Source organism: Ananas comosus, linkage group 5 (assembly GCF_001540865.1).
Source record: "Ananas comosus cultivar F153 linkage group 5, ASM154086v1, whole genome shotgun sequence".
Taxonomy (NCBI): Eukaryota; Viridiplantae; Streptophyta; class Magnoliopsida; order Poales; family Bromeliaceae; genus Ananas; species Ananas comosus.
In genome coordinates this window covers 7,936,889-7,949,620 of record NC_033625.1, presented here as the reverse complement: position 1 = coordinate 7,949,620, position 12,732 = coordinate 7,936,889, and the positions used below count along the sequence as shown (strand labels likewise).

The following is a 12,732-nucleotide window of genomic DNA, read 5'->3' as shown; positions in this document are numbered from 1 at the left end:
AAACCAAGTTGGCAACATCTCCTTCTCCCTTTCCAAACGGCACTGTTCCTTTTTGACTATAATGCCGTAGCTTCTCATTTCTCTTCCTTTCATAATTATTACACTAGACTCTCTCTCTCTTTTCCTCCAACACCCTCCTACAATCCCACCTTTGTACCATCCAGCTACCCTCAACTACTACCTATACCTACTTCCTCTCTACACCCTAACTTCCTGTCACAAATCCACCCAAATCTCTCACTCCCCTTTGCCTCTCTCTCTCATATCTTTTCATATCTCTATCTCTCTTTCATAGCTTTCCGATGTCTCCCTACCGTACATTTCTATATATCTCTCTCTTTTATTTTTTCCATATTTCGCTCATATTTTTCTATATCTCTATCTCTTTCTCTCTCTAATATCTTTTCATATCCCTCTCTCTTATATCTCTTTACATTCCTAACACATTCTGTGTGTGTGTGTGTGTGTGTGTGTGTGTGTGTGTGGTGGCCACACGATGAGAACATGAGCTCCATCGCTGCCGCCGCGCTAGCGACATCGTGGAGATGTTGGTGGCAGTGTGGCGCTAGTCACGGACCATAAGCAATTTCACAGATTCGCATGGCCTTGAAGTAGCATTTTATGCCCATCAGTTTGTGAATAATCAAATGATTATCAGGTCTCTTGAAATATTTATAATGCAAAATGTAGAGTACTTATCAAACAGAACAAAATAGCTATCACACGGTATCCTAGTGAATTCTTTCATAGAAACATAAAATGCAAGAATTACCTAGAATAGGTTTTGATTGAATAGGTTTATCTAATTTGATGAGATTTTTGGTGAAAATTGCACATGATAGCAGTGCAAGTAATAGTTTATTTTCGATTTTAAAGTAAACAGATATTTCACAATAATTTAATAGTCTTGCAAAAATGAGAAGCAAAACAAAATAAGGGAAAGGGTCTTATCTTCTTTTTGCAGGATGAGTTCCTCTTCCCTGAAGCACCTACTTGTGTCACTGTAAATAATTAAGATAGTGAGGCCTAAAAATTGATCTGAATTAAAAGAACGGAATATCTTGCAGATAAAGTCTACCTTTTGCAAGATTTCCTGACGAATTACTGCTGAGAAAAGCATCATTCTTCCTTTGAGAATTTTCAGAACTCTGTAAAGACAACAAATACTTTTCTCGACTATTGCTATAAGGAGATAAAATGTCAGTCAAGGTGAGATTTCGAGGACTTACAACAGACTGCACATTGACTCCTCTTTTTATTGAAGTGTCTTCTTCCAGTGCAAACTGGTTTACATACAAGTAGTAGAAACTTAGCTATGTCTAAGTTAATTACAAATATAGCACCATTCGGTAAAGAAGTACAGGACTGCAGAATCTAATAGCAATTGATTACAAGGGGTAGAAGGGAAAAAGTGGCTTACAGTGAATTGTGCTAAATATATCTACAAAAGTTATGTACAACTTGATATCAACTTACTTTGCATGTTGAAGATTCAGAATCAGCATGCGTTAGTTTATTGGGACTGTCGACATCTACAGATCCCCATTGCCATATTGAAAAAAATGCAAAAGATATCATCATATTCCTGAAGCATACATTTGACAGACGATATAGTAATATTTACTTGAACGACAACCTTTGTGTACATCTGTTCTTTTCTTTGTAGTAAATGAAGGCACCCGATACTGGTCTGGCCCATTAGCTGGAATGAATATATGCAAAGCCATCATAAAAGAAAGTGTAAGAAGCAAAGGACATGAACTAAACATTTTGTAGTTAGAAGTTGCAAACATAAAACTGGAAAATTATATTAAAAGCATTAGAACACAAGGACTTTTGGAATCAAAAGACCAGTATTAAATTCCCATGATTGGATTTACCCAAATTGGTGCTTTTAATGGCTGGCGGTTGGCATGTACAAGTTGAATTTGGTTTAGAAATTCTATTGACAACATTTGCTACAACTTCTACATCATTCTTGAGCAATGATATAACACTTCCTTGAATTTCAGTAAGCTCCACAGATTTATCACAAGTAGCATTCACCAAGGCTGGCCTTGGGGTGTGAAAATCTAGCAGTAGATAAGAAGAGCAATATAAAACAGATGACAGCAACATGAAAAAGGGTATGACACTATTTTTCATAAATTTACCTAGAGCTAAACAAGAAACCTTTGAAGCAATACTTGTATGAGTGAAGACACGGCTATCATTAGAATTATTGCTTTTTCCAGTACAATATGCCAAGTTACATGTGGCCTTTTCCCAAGTCGGTAGTTTTGTACCACTGCTTATAGCATTACCAACAGATAGAAGTTCCTGAAATAAGAAATCCAGAAATTAATTTCATAATGGTACATTTGTTATCTTGGTTAATGCAGAAATATCAATCCATAAAGAAGAAGATATTTGAAGAACCAAATGTGCCATTTACTACCTTCAACCTAAACTTCAAGAGAGCAAAACATCAACAGAAAAAAAAAAAAAAAAAAAAAAAAAAAAGTAAATTAAGGACAGCATTTTATCCGTAAAGAATTAATACACAATTCCAAAATCAAATATGTAGCTGCTGAGTGTGTACGTGTGCATAACATGGATGTTAAATATAGATGGACAAGAACCCAAGTAAACACATGGGCACCATTAGTGTTTATTCTTCTAGAATCTTTGTAGTGAGGATCTAAAAGAGAAGCACCTGACCAACATGATTCGGATAAATATAAAGATGGAGATTCTCTGTATATGTACCATTGAGATGGTCAAAAGAGAATCAACACTGCAACTTAACAGAATAAGACTTCTTTCAGTGGGAAATATTAATTTATCTGCTTTATACCTTGACAATTAAGAAATCTTGACTGAAGAAATCCCAAGCTGCATTAAGGGAAAAAAGGAAGTTATGAACTAGAAAAGAAGGTATGGTTTATATAACAGTACTTGAAATGTAATTGGACAATTAGCCAGTAAAGTACTTGTAATAAAGAAAAAAGCATAATTAGAGAATAAATAGTAGGTTAAGTCAAAGTCAGTCTACATTCATATTTCTTTGAAAAGTAAATCCATATATAATGTAGATGAACTAATTAATGACTAAGTCCATGAAAACATGAAGAGAAACTTGTAAAACATGAACAGTCAAAAATTCTAACCATCAAGCACTTTCATGAATGACTCCAAAGCATTCATAGCCTTTGTGCTTCTAATAGTTTGTGTAGCTGGAGCAAACCCTGAGCCTCGGAGAACAAAAGAAGATGGTAACCTAATAAATGAAAATGAAACAATGAATCAGTGATAAATTGTTTGGAAAAGGGAATGGGCACACTTGGATATATAAATCAATATGTAGAAGTGATATACAGAAGGTTAAATTTGGAAAAGAAATTAACCATTGCATGTTCTTTCCACAACCATAAGCAAGTTGAACTGCGATGAAGTGATCGCTGGCCAATCTTAAGCCATGCTGCAGGACATGGATTTTATTGCCACAATTCACATGATAATCCTAATATTATATGCCATGCTATGAAGGAAGAAAAGCAGGAAATTTGAGAGGAAGATGTCACAACTAGCTTCCTAGTGCCAGTAACTTGGGCTTTTCGCATTTTTAGGCAATGGTTAAGGCCCGACGAGCCCACATGAATGCTTAGACTATCACGACTGGCCATTACGGGAACAATGAAGCTTCAGCTGGCAGAGATTGTCATGCCCCAAGCAGTCTCACATCAGAAAATGATAGGAGACGATTGGCTCTGTAAGGAAGTTGACCATAATACGAGTAACTAATGCTGAAGCATTTTGTGCCACGTGATAGAAGACCCACTTCAAGTTACTAACACTATTGGGCTAGTCGGATTGTTGTAGAATAGCTTATAAGCCATTGGTATAACACCTTGAATGACCAAAGTGCCATAAGCTTGTCAATACTTTCTCCAGAAGGGGCCACCTTGTTGAACCCTATCAGCACCAAAGAAAATTCTTAGACTTCAGCAGATAGCCTTTACGCCAAGTAGCTAACCTAAAATGAGATGTCATTCTTAACTTCGAGTTTAACCACTATTATTTTACCTATCACATGCCCCTCATAAAGCAAAGGGAGAGTGGTGCAAGATGTCAGAAAATTAGATTCCTCCAAAATGACTTCCTTCTTATTCTCAAACCTTTCCATCATTTTGGAGCTAAGTAAATCTGAGATCTAGAAGTAGAAAATAATGTTCTGAGATAGTTATTTTCTACCATTTGTCTTAAAGGAGTTCCAAAAACAAAATATACCTTATGTCGGGTGAATCGAAGAACATCAGGGGAGAGAAGAAATACAAATTCATCCATCTCCGACTGAACTTGCTAGTAATTGTGAGAACACGGTCAGTACAGCCGAAGTAAGAAATTAGCTCATTTTCTGAAGTTACAAATAGGTTATTAGTGATTTCTGAATGTAGATTCTTTACAGAAGGATCCTAGGCAACCTTAATTGGTTATTACTTATAAGAAGTACCCATTATTTGATGAGAAAACAAAACAAGTTAAACGGAGTCAGATCAGAAAACCAATGTTTTAGAAATATGTTGAACCACTCTGAATATGACGCCTCTCCTTACAACTTAAAGTATTCATAATATAAATTTCCCAAACAAGAGGAGGATTAAAGTTAGGAGTTTCCCTTCTTCAGTGACAATTCAACAAAATTATGTCCTGAGTAAAGAGGGTTGGCAGTTTGATATACCAGATTAGCACCGTGTCAAATCTAGGAGAATCAATGCTAGATGCTATATGGAGTTTAAGACTAGAAGACAAATTTTCCGTAACTTTGTCAATCCAACATTTATCAAGAAGCTTTCTTTTACAACCCCATACAGAATTCAACTGGCATCGAATTGCCTAATTGATCATCCTGGGTTGGTCAATGCAAAAGTGCTTCATGCATTAGAAATGCATGATCAATTTCTGAGCCCAGAAAACTAAAGTATATCTCCTTACAAGAAGTAACCAGTATTTTGAGAACAAAAGTATATTACCACATTAATGGCGCATAGATTACTTCTCTCCTCACTGCAACTAAAGGTTGATTCCACAAAAGTGTTGTTCCCCACACAAGTCCATTTTTGATCAAGCATAATAGATCGTAGCCCACATTCAACCGCTTTAGCAATGAGCGATTCCGACTTCACCTCTTCTTCTTCCCCGACCTATGTTATCAGCAACAAAATTCATCACTAGCCCTCTTCTTGCAACACATTATTGCACACTAAGGCGGTGTTTGGTTGCACGTAAAACAACTTCAAGTCAAACAGGAGTTTTCCAACTATTCGCTGGTGAATAACTTTACGGATTTAAAGAAAAGGGTTAATTTCATACAGGTCTCTGCAAACATAGTGAATGACAAATATATCCCTACAAAGTTCAATTTTCATATCTTGTCCCAACAAAAGTTCTAATGTTATCAAATATACCCCTCTGATTTGTTACCGTTAGAGAAACGTTAGAGAATTGTTTATATTTTCAATTTTGCCATCACAAATATATCCTTCCAAAAACCATAACTGTATAATATAAAAGGATAAAAATGTCAAAAACTAATCAGGGTTAAGCATTTAACCTATGGTTAACTAAATCTTTTTAACATATTCTAACGGCAGGGACATATTTGAAAGCATCATAACTTTTGCAGGGACAACAAAGTTGAACTTTGTAGGGATATATTTGTCATTCACAATATTTGCAGGCAGGGACCTGTATGAAATTAACCCTAAAGAAAAATATCCATTCTTATTTTCCACATTTTGTTTGGCGGAAAATGCAAATCAACTGAAGACCCCTCTCTTTCCTCACACTTTCTTACTCTCCTTATTTCCTTTTCCTTCAAGCCAAACACGTATGCCACAAATATACAAATTTTCCTTTTCATGTCAAATTCTTTTTCCTCGACTACTCTCTTAATAGTTTTCCATACAACCAAACATCACCTATAAGTCCTTCTAACATTGAAACCCAAACAACTATAGCACTTCAATCGCACCGCACGTTCAGATGCAGTTGGCTATATTAAGAACCCTAACCACGTAAAGAGTAAGGAGTGGAGGTCTCACCTCAATGGAGGGTAGGGCTTTGGCGAGCTCAGCGACAACTCGAGCGACGGCATCGGATTGAGCTCTCTGAATCAAACAAACAGGCATTAGAATCATAAGATGGATACCAAGGATCGTGCTAATGGGGACCTGACCTGGTAGAGGAGGAGGATGTGGGAGGGTTGGAGGAGGCACGCAAGGCGCCATTGACGGGAGAGCTTCCAACATAGGGTTTCGAGGTCGAGGGAGAGGGTGGGAGGAGGAAGGGGGGCGGAGAGGGAGAGGGAGAGGGAGAGGGGGAGGAGGAAGAGATTGGAGGAAGAGGAGGGAGAGGCGCGGATTAGGATCTTGTTGCGGAACATTAATGCGGGAGTCGATGCGGACGATGATGCGTGCTGGGAGTGATATGACTATGGGGACGCGGGAACGTGTATGCATTATGTAATTGAGGACAAAAATGAAATTTTCTTTTCTTTTCTTTTCTTTTTTTTTTTTTTCGTTAGATTGGACTAGGTAATGTTTATTTCATTAAAACTAGACTTTAGATTGAACTAGGCTTTGGGTTAAAATAGAGTTTGGTGAAAACTATTTCTTTCCTGTTATTTGTTTCATAGTTATGAAAATGAAATTTCATTAGTTCTATCATTTATTTGGTATGAATGTATAATGTAAAACTATAATTTATATATAAATAATAAATAATTTAATAAATAAAAATAATATAATTATATTTTTATATAATTAAAATTTAATTTAAAATAACTAAATTATTTTTTTATATATAAATTATAGTAATACAACAATAAAATTATAAAGTAAAAAAGAATATTAATACTTAATTAATCAAATTTTATCATATTTTACTTGTATAAACTAAATAAAGAAAATATTAAAACTTAACTAATCAATTTTTATTATATTTTAAATATGCCAACTAAATAAAAGAGTAATTAGTATCATAACTAAATATATTTAAATATAACAACCTTATTTAGTATATTATTTTATTATTTTTTCTTCACCTTCTTTCATCGTAATTGACTTTGGCCCACGATAGGCCGAAGTCAATTACACCATTTCAGGTCAACTCGAGTTTCAACCTTAACTTTTTTATGACGAACCAAACAACAGAAGTGATTGTTTATGGCGTAAACAACTTTCTCCCTCTCCACTTCTACCCTACTTCCACCCCAAACAAACATGCCCCTAGCGAAAGTGGCTAGTGAGGTTTGGTGGATAGCGGGGGCCCACCATGCATGTAAGATGGGTCCCCCGATCTTGGGGTGCCCGCTAATTCAGCTCGCCAATTCGGTCGATCGAATTGACGAGCATAGTATTACTCGATAAAAATTATTTGAGAATACAAAAATTGACAAAACTCTAATAAATTTTTCATTTTAGATTTTAGAATTCATTGCCACTTAGGCATCAAATCCCACATTTCAAAGCGGTCTACTTAATTAAGATGAGCATTGACAACGGACTTTCTTTAGAATTTAGCAGGCCGTACTTTTTAGGACCCATAAAATAAAAGGGAAATTACTTATTGTTATGGGCTGAATTCCTTGATTATTGACTTGGTCAAATATCCTCTTTCGGAAAACACACAAGGAAGTAAAGTGGCTTCTTATAGTGATCCTCGAAGTTTGCGCCTATAAATGAATCGAGCGATTCGGTTGATAAGGGATCTAATCAGCCGAGTCCAAATACTACATTGTATATTCGGTTCGGCTGAAGAGCTGAATATTGCTAATATATATTGCCAAAAGAAGGAAAATATTTACAAAAATGGGAGTGCTGCTAAGGCATCTAATCTGAAAGAAAACTAACTTAACATTACTCCTAGAAAAATAAAAAAAAGTAGAAGAAAAAAAATTACAAGTAGACTACTTCTAGAAAGCGGAAAATGCATGAAATAAATTGATATTCTTGTTCTCAAGGAAAAAATACCCCTCTGTCAGGCGTCTTCTGTTTATTTATAGTCACGCCCGTTATTTATTCTATGGACCACTCTCGGCCATATCCCTGATTCTGCGGACCACTCTTGACCGATCTTAACGGCATCAATCTTAACCGCTTTTCGATTTTAGGTGAGTTCTTCTTTAATCCTGGTGCACCACATATTACTTATTTCTAATCTCGAGAGCTATTTACGTGATGCACCCTGATCTACCATATGGCGCAACTTTTATGGCGCCAACAATTGCCCCCCTTCCAGCAGCTCTCGAATGATTGTTCGGGTGGCTAATTAATCTAATTAATCTTTTTCAAGGACTCGGATTACAAGGCCATCATTTCAAAATTTGAAATCGTCCATCCTTCTCAGCCGTCCTTTCCTTTCATTCTTTTGACAGACACGATCTCCACATCATTTTGTCTCTTCTGATGCAACTAGGGCATTTATTGCCGCCGTCTTTTCATCATCAAAGCCCTCTTTTCGAAATTTCCTCCAACGGCATTTCTCCTCTCGCGCTTCTTCACCCCCCCTCCCGCCCTTCTTTTCATTCTCTTTTCTCTTAGGGCGTGTTTGGTTCGTTTTTTTATTACTCTGGAATCGGAATCGGAATGGGTGAATTCGTTTGTGGGTGTTTGGTACGCGGGAGTCCCATTCTGATTCCGATTCCCGAGTGGAATGGGAATCCCCCAATTACCCCTTTTTTCAATCCGGCCTAGGAAAGGACGGCTGAGCTAATTTTTGAATCAATCAAGCTGCTACCATCGAAAAATGGCATGATAATCGGCTCTGGCTACAGTGTTTTGTAGTTTTACATATGCGCCCTTGGTTGTCCGGAACCCTTAACCTCGGGTCAACCAATCAACTTCCCAACATATTTTAGAATTTTTTTATGAAAATGACCAGCATCACCTCATCAAATTGGCCCTTTTTGGAGAACTTCTTACTGGTCCTACTTGATTTCTTGCTCGGTATGAAGCCATCAAAAATCAGCTGGCTTCTTCTCGCGTTGCTGAATATTCCAAGGTTTGGTATTCTCTACTGGCCCCTCGAGATCTGCAAATTGGTCTGAAAACTTGCTCCAAATTGACGCCTAGCACCGAAGTTTACTCTCCTCAATATATGGCGTGTTAATTTGGATTTGTTCAAGCAGTTCCAACCCCTGCCAAGTTTTTTACGACTAATACTGCTAGTGGTCGTCCTTCTATGAAGAGTGCAGCCGAAGCTAATCGCCTCTCAGCTATGGGGAATCGTCTCTGACATTTTTTCGCCTTGTGAGTTTCCGACCGAATCACTCGGGGGTGATTGATTTCCACTTCCAAAGAGCTTGAGAAGCTTTTTGTGGAAAGGTCTTTTTTAAGACCATGTCTCCTGCCCTTCATAGAATTCTTCATACAGAAGGTACTTATCTTACATTCGATTTAATTCCTTTTTTCTTTCTTTTTCTAATTCATATTGTTTATTTCCAAGTTGCTTCTATGGGTAAGGAAATCTTGCCTGAAAGGGCAGGAGGATTCAAGAGAAAATTCTGACAAAGATCCGAAAGATTCGCCTCACCCCTCAATGGTAAATCCTATTTCCCTACGTATTTTTTCTTTAAACATGTGCTCGACTAATGTATCCTTTTCAGTCGATAAACGCTCTCGCTTTATTGGCCCAATGTCTAGAAAAGCTGCCGACTGAATCTGACCCTTTGATTTGCTCCCCGCAATAGAAACGACGCAAAACTTTTGCAATCAGAATTCGTTCTCAACCTGCCTCTGCGCCAACTAAAGGTTCACACTTGGCAGAGGTTTTATCGGTTGTCACTTCATTCTCGGGTCAACCTACTTTTTCAGCCAAGGAGTATCCTAATTGATTCTTTTTCTTTTTCTCGTTCTTCAATCGGGTCACCTCAATTATCTACTTCAATCAAGTAGCTAAAAGAAACATCTTCTGGAAAAATCTCGCATTCTTATTTTGCCTCAGCATTGAGGAAGGCAATTTCTGATGTTGTGAGGTAGGCTCGTCGGGAGGCTCATCTTGACAAGAAACAGAAAGAGGAGAAAAACTGAGCAGAGAAGGAGAAAAAGGTTGAAGAAGAGCGGAAAAGAAAAGAAGAAGAAAAGACAAGAAGAGAAGATCCAAAAAGGAAATTAGAAGAGGAAAAAAGAAAAGAAAAAAATAAAAGAATAAAGGAGGATGAGCAAAGAAAAAGAGAAAAAGAACATAAAAGAAGGGAAAAGAAACAAAAAAAAAGGGAAATAAAAGAAGAGGAAAAAAGGAAGAAAAAAGACAAGAAGAGAAAGAAAGGAAGAAAAGAAAAGAAGAGAAAGAAAAGAAGAAAAAAATAGAAGAGAAAGAGGAGATCAGAATGACAAAAGAAGTTGGTGTGGTTTTTTCTGCCAAGCCACCAGTCGAAACTTCAACATCAGCTGCTACGCTAGCACCCAAATCAATGGATGTACTGGTTGTTTCACTTCATGACTTGGTCGCTTCAAGCACCAAATCTAATAAGGAAGAAGATTTTTCCACTACTATATCGGCTGACACTCAACGGAAATTAGATGTATGTTTATGATTATACAATAGTGGTCTTCCTACTTTGGCTCAAAACTTGGTGCAATTCAATCGGCTTGGAGCATTTCTCCTTGATCTCTTGGACCAGCCTGATCTTTTGTGATGCCCCAACTTCCCAAGGGGTCACCTATCCTAGGACTACTCCCATCCTAGCACGCTTAACTCTCTTAATCTCTTGGGCATTGCCACTACCCAAATGCTTAAGCCGGGTTAAGAGTTCTAGCCCTATTATATCTTATATATAGGACTATATGTGTCACGCCCCGAGCTCCGCCAATTTGGTCGGATTCGAGCACATGACAGACGCCGAACGAACAGTACCTCCCCTGTCCGCCCAATGCTCCAACAACAAGTATATTACAAGCAAATCATTAAAGAGAATTGCAAGATATACAAGGTTTGCACGAGGGCAAACAACAACCACAAGTGAAAGCATCGAACTATCTAAGCATCCAATAGACAAGTCATTTGATTTCATTTGAATCAAACACAAGTGGTCTATTACATTCATTTACATCACGTTTTCCCTTAACCAAAATACATTGTTTACACTATTCTTACATTACCTAAAATATAATTTACATTTCTTGCTTTACATCATTTACAGTTCAACACCTACAGTTGAGAACACCAAAATGTAGGGTATGCCTATATCTCAAGGGCCGCTGGCTACGGCGCAACACCCTTGCCTCGATCCTCCGCCGCCCCGCTCGCGCACGGATCTGCAGGGTTAGTAGTAATGAGAACTAGAACAAAGTTCCCAGTCGGTTCGGCCGCCGACCACGCCGATTCGCCCACTAGGTCTAATTCAGGCATATATATTTCAATAAAGAAGGATAACAAACCAACTAATGCACTTCTAATACAATGCCTGCAAGAAAGCAATCCACAGATAGATATTCATATTCAAATATATGATGATTACGCATGCATGTCCTTTTCACTTTCCTTTGGCCTTTATCCAATCAACCCGGGGTGCTCCTGGTTTACCCCAAACTCACAGTCCACATATCCCGTCTAACGGGGGAGGCACAAGGCTCAACCGCCCGAAGGATCTTCGCCGGGCACTCTCACCCGTGGTGTTTACACTCCGGAGTACACCGCTTGTGGAGGAGCGACCTCCCACAAGCCGGAACCAATATGTGTGAGTATGATCCCATCCTCAATTTGAGGAGGTATAGCCAAACCTATCTCATGCCTCAATATCTCAATGCTAATGATAGGTTCTACAATATCATATATACCACCAATATGAGCCACAATGGTCCTGATGCCATAATACACATAATGCCACTTGAGTTAAACCTTGTTTAACTATACTCATTTCAATGCCAATCGAGTCACTAAAGTCAATGTCACCGTTATTTACTATAGTCATAGTCTTTTCTCACATTCACATACATATAGGGTTATTCGTTTTCTTGTTGACATGTGCCTATATCACTCACAATAATCTTAAGCAGATAATTGATGCAATCAACATATACCATTCATTACCCTACATGCAAGAATGCAATAATACCAACATGCTCGAAAGTAGTGACATAGACATAGAAAGAGACTCGGTGTTTTCGGATAGCACCCCCCACCTTTATGTGATACTAAGATGCCGTGGTTCTGTTTTCACGATTTTTAGACACTTTCGCCGCAAGCTGCGGCAATCTGTACCGACTCGGCTTCTTTTTTCAATATCTTCGCGCACGCTCGTCGTATCGCCGAACCAAGCGCACCGATGCATTTGTAGACCTACCAATTAGGTTAGAATGAGATCAATCCCAAGCTTCGACTTCATTTTTACAAATCCCTAAATTTGGGTCCCTCAACAAAGTCATCTTCTCAAATCAAGCCCCTAGCTTGACTACTCATGGAGGAAACCACCATAGAGTTCTCTAGATGCTTCAACTAGAAGCAAAAACCCAAAACCCAACTTAAAATCACAAGAACTCACCTTTCGAGTCCAAAGCTTTCCTTCAAAGCCTTGCTCTAGCTTGCTCTACACCTTGGAGAGCTTCTTCTCCAAGCTTGCTCCTCCAAAAGCCCTCTTGGTCCAAGCCTTAGAGAGAGGGAGAGAGAAAGGAGAGCTTTTTAGAGAGAGAGAGAGGGAAAGGTTTGAGTGTGAGAGTGAGAGCAAATAAGCTCTCACTCATGCCCTAGCTC

The 12,732-nt window shown here is 38.1% G+C and overlaps 1 protein-coding gene across 1 annotated transcript; it reads right to left on the bottom strand.

The window, feature by feature from the left end:
• Nucleotides 473–6,440, bottom strand: LOC109710911. The gene is made up of 16 exons (XM_020233721.1): nt 6,218–6,440; nt 6,084–6,149; nt 5,013–5,183; nt 4,270–4,341; nt 4,066–4,192; nt 3,890–3,954; nt 3,387–3,460; nt 3,150–3,259; nt 2,837–2,874; nt 2,154–2,319; nt 1,881–2,072; nt 1,637–1,702; nt 1,477–1,532; nt 1,230–1,283; nt 1,079–1,148; nt 473–1,001 (listed from the first exon to the last, which is right to left on the bottom strand). Exons 1-16 carry the CDS (start codon nt 6,422–6,424, stop codon nt 889–891), a joined length of 1,647 nt encoding a protein of 548 aa, XP_020089310.1. The 5' UTR covers nt 6,425–6,440; the 3' UTR covers nt 473–888.

Bases quoted from the DNA above. Each gene is read 5' to 3' on its own strand.
- LOC109710911 (XM_020233721.1), bottom strand. From the start codon at position 6,424: ATGTTCCGCAACAAGATCCTAATCCGCGCCTCTCCCTCCTCTTCCTCC. The intron at 6,150-6,217 runs GTCAGGTCCCCA...TGTTTGATTCAG, and splicing joins ACATCCTCCTCCTCTACCAG to AGAGCTCAATCCGATGCCGT. The intron at 1,284-1,476 runs GTAAGTTGATAT...TATGTAAACCAG, and splicing joins CTGAATCTTCAACATGCAAA to TTTGCACTGGAAGAAGACAC.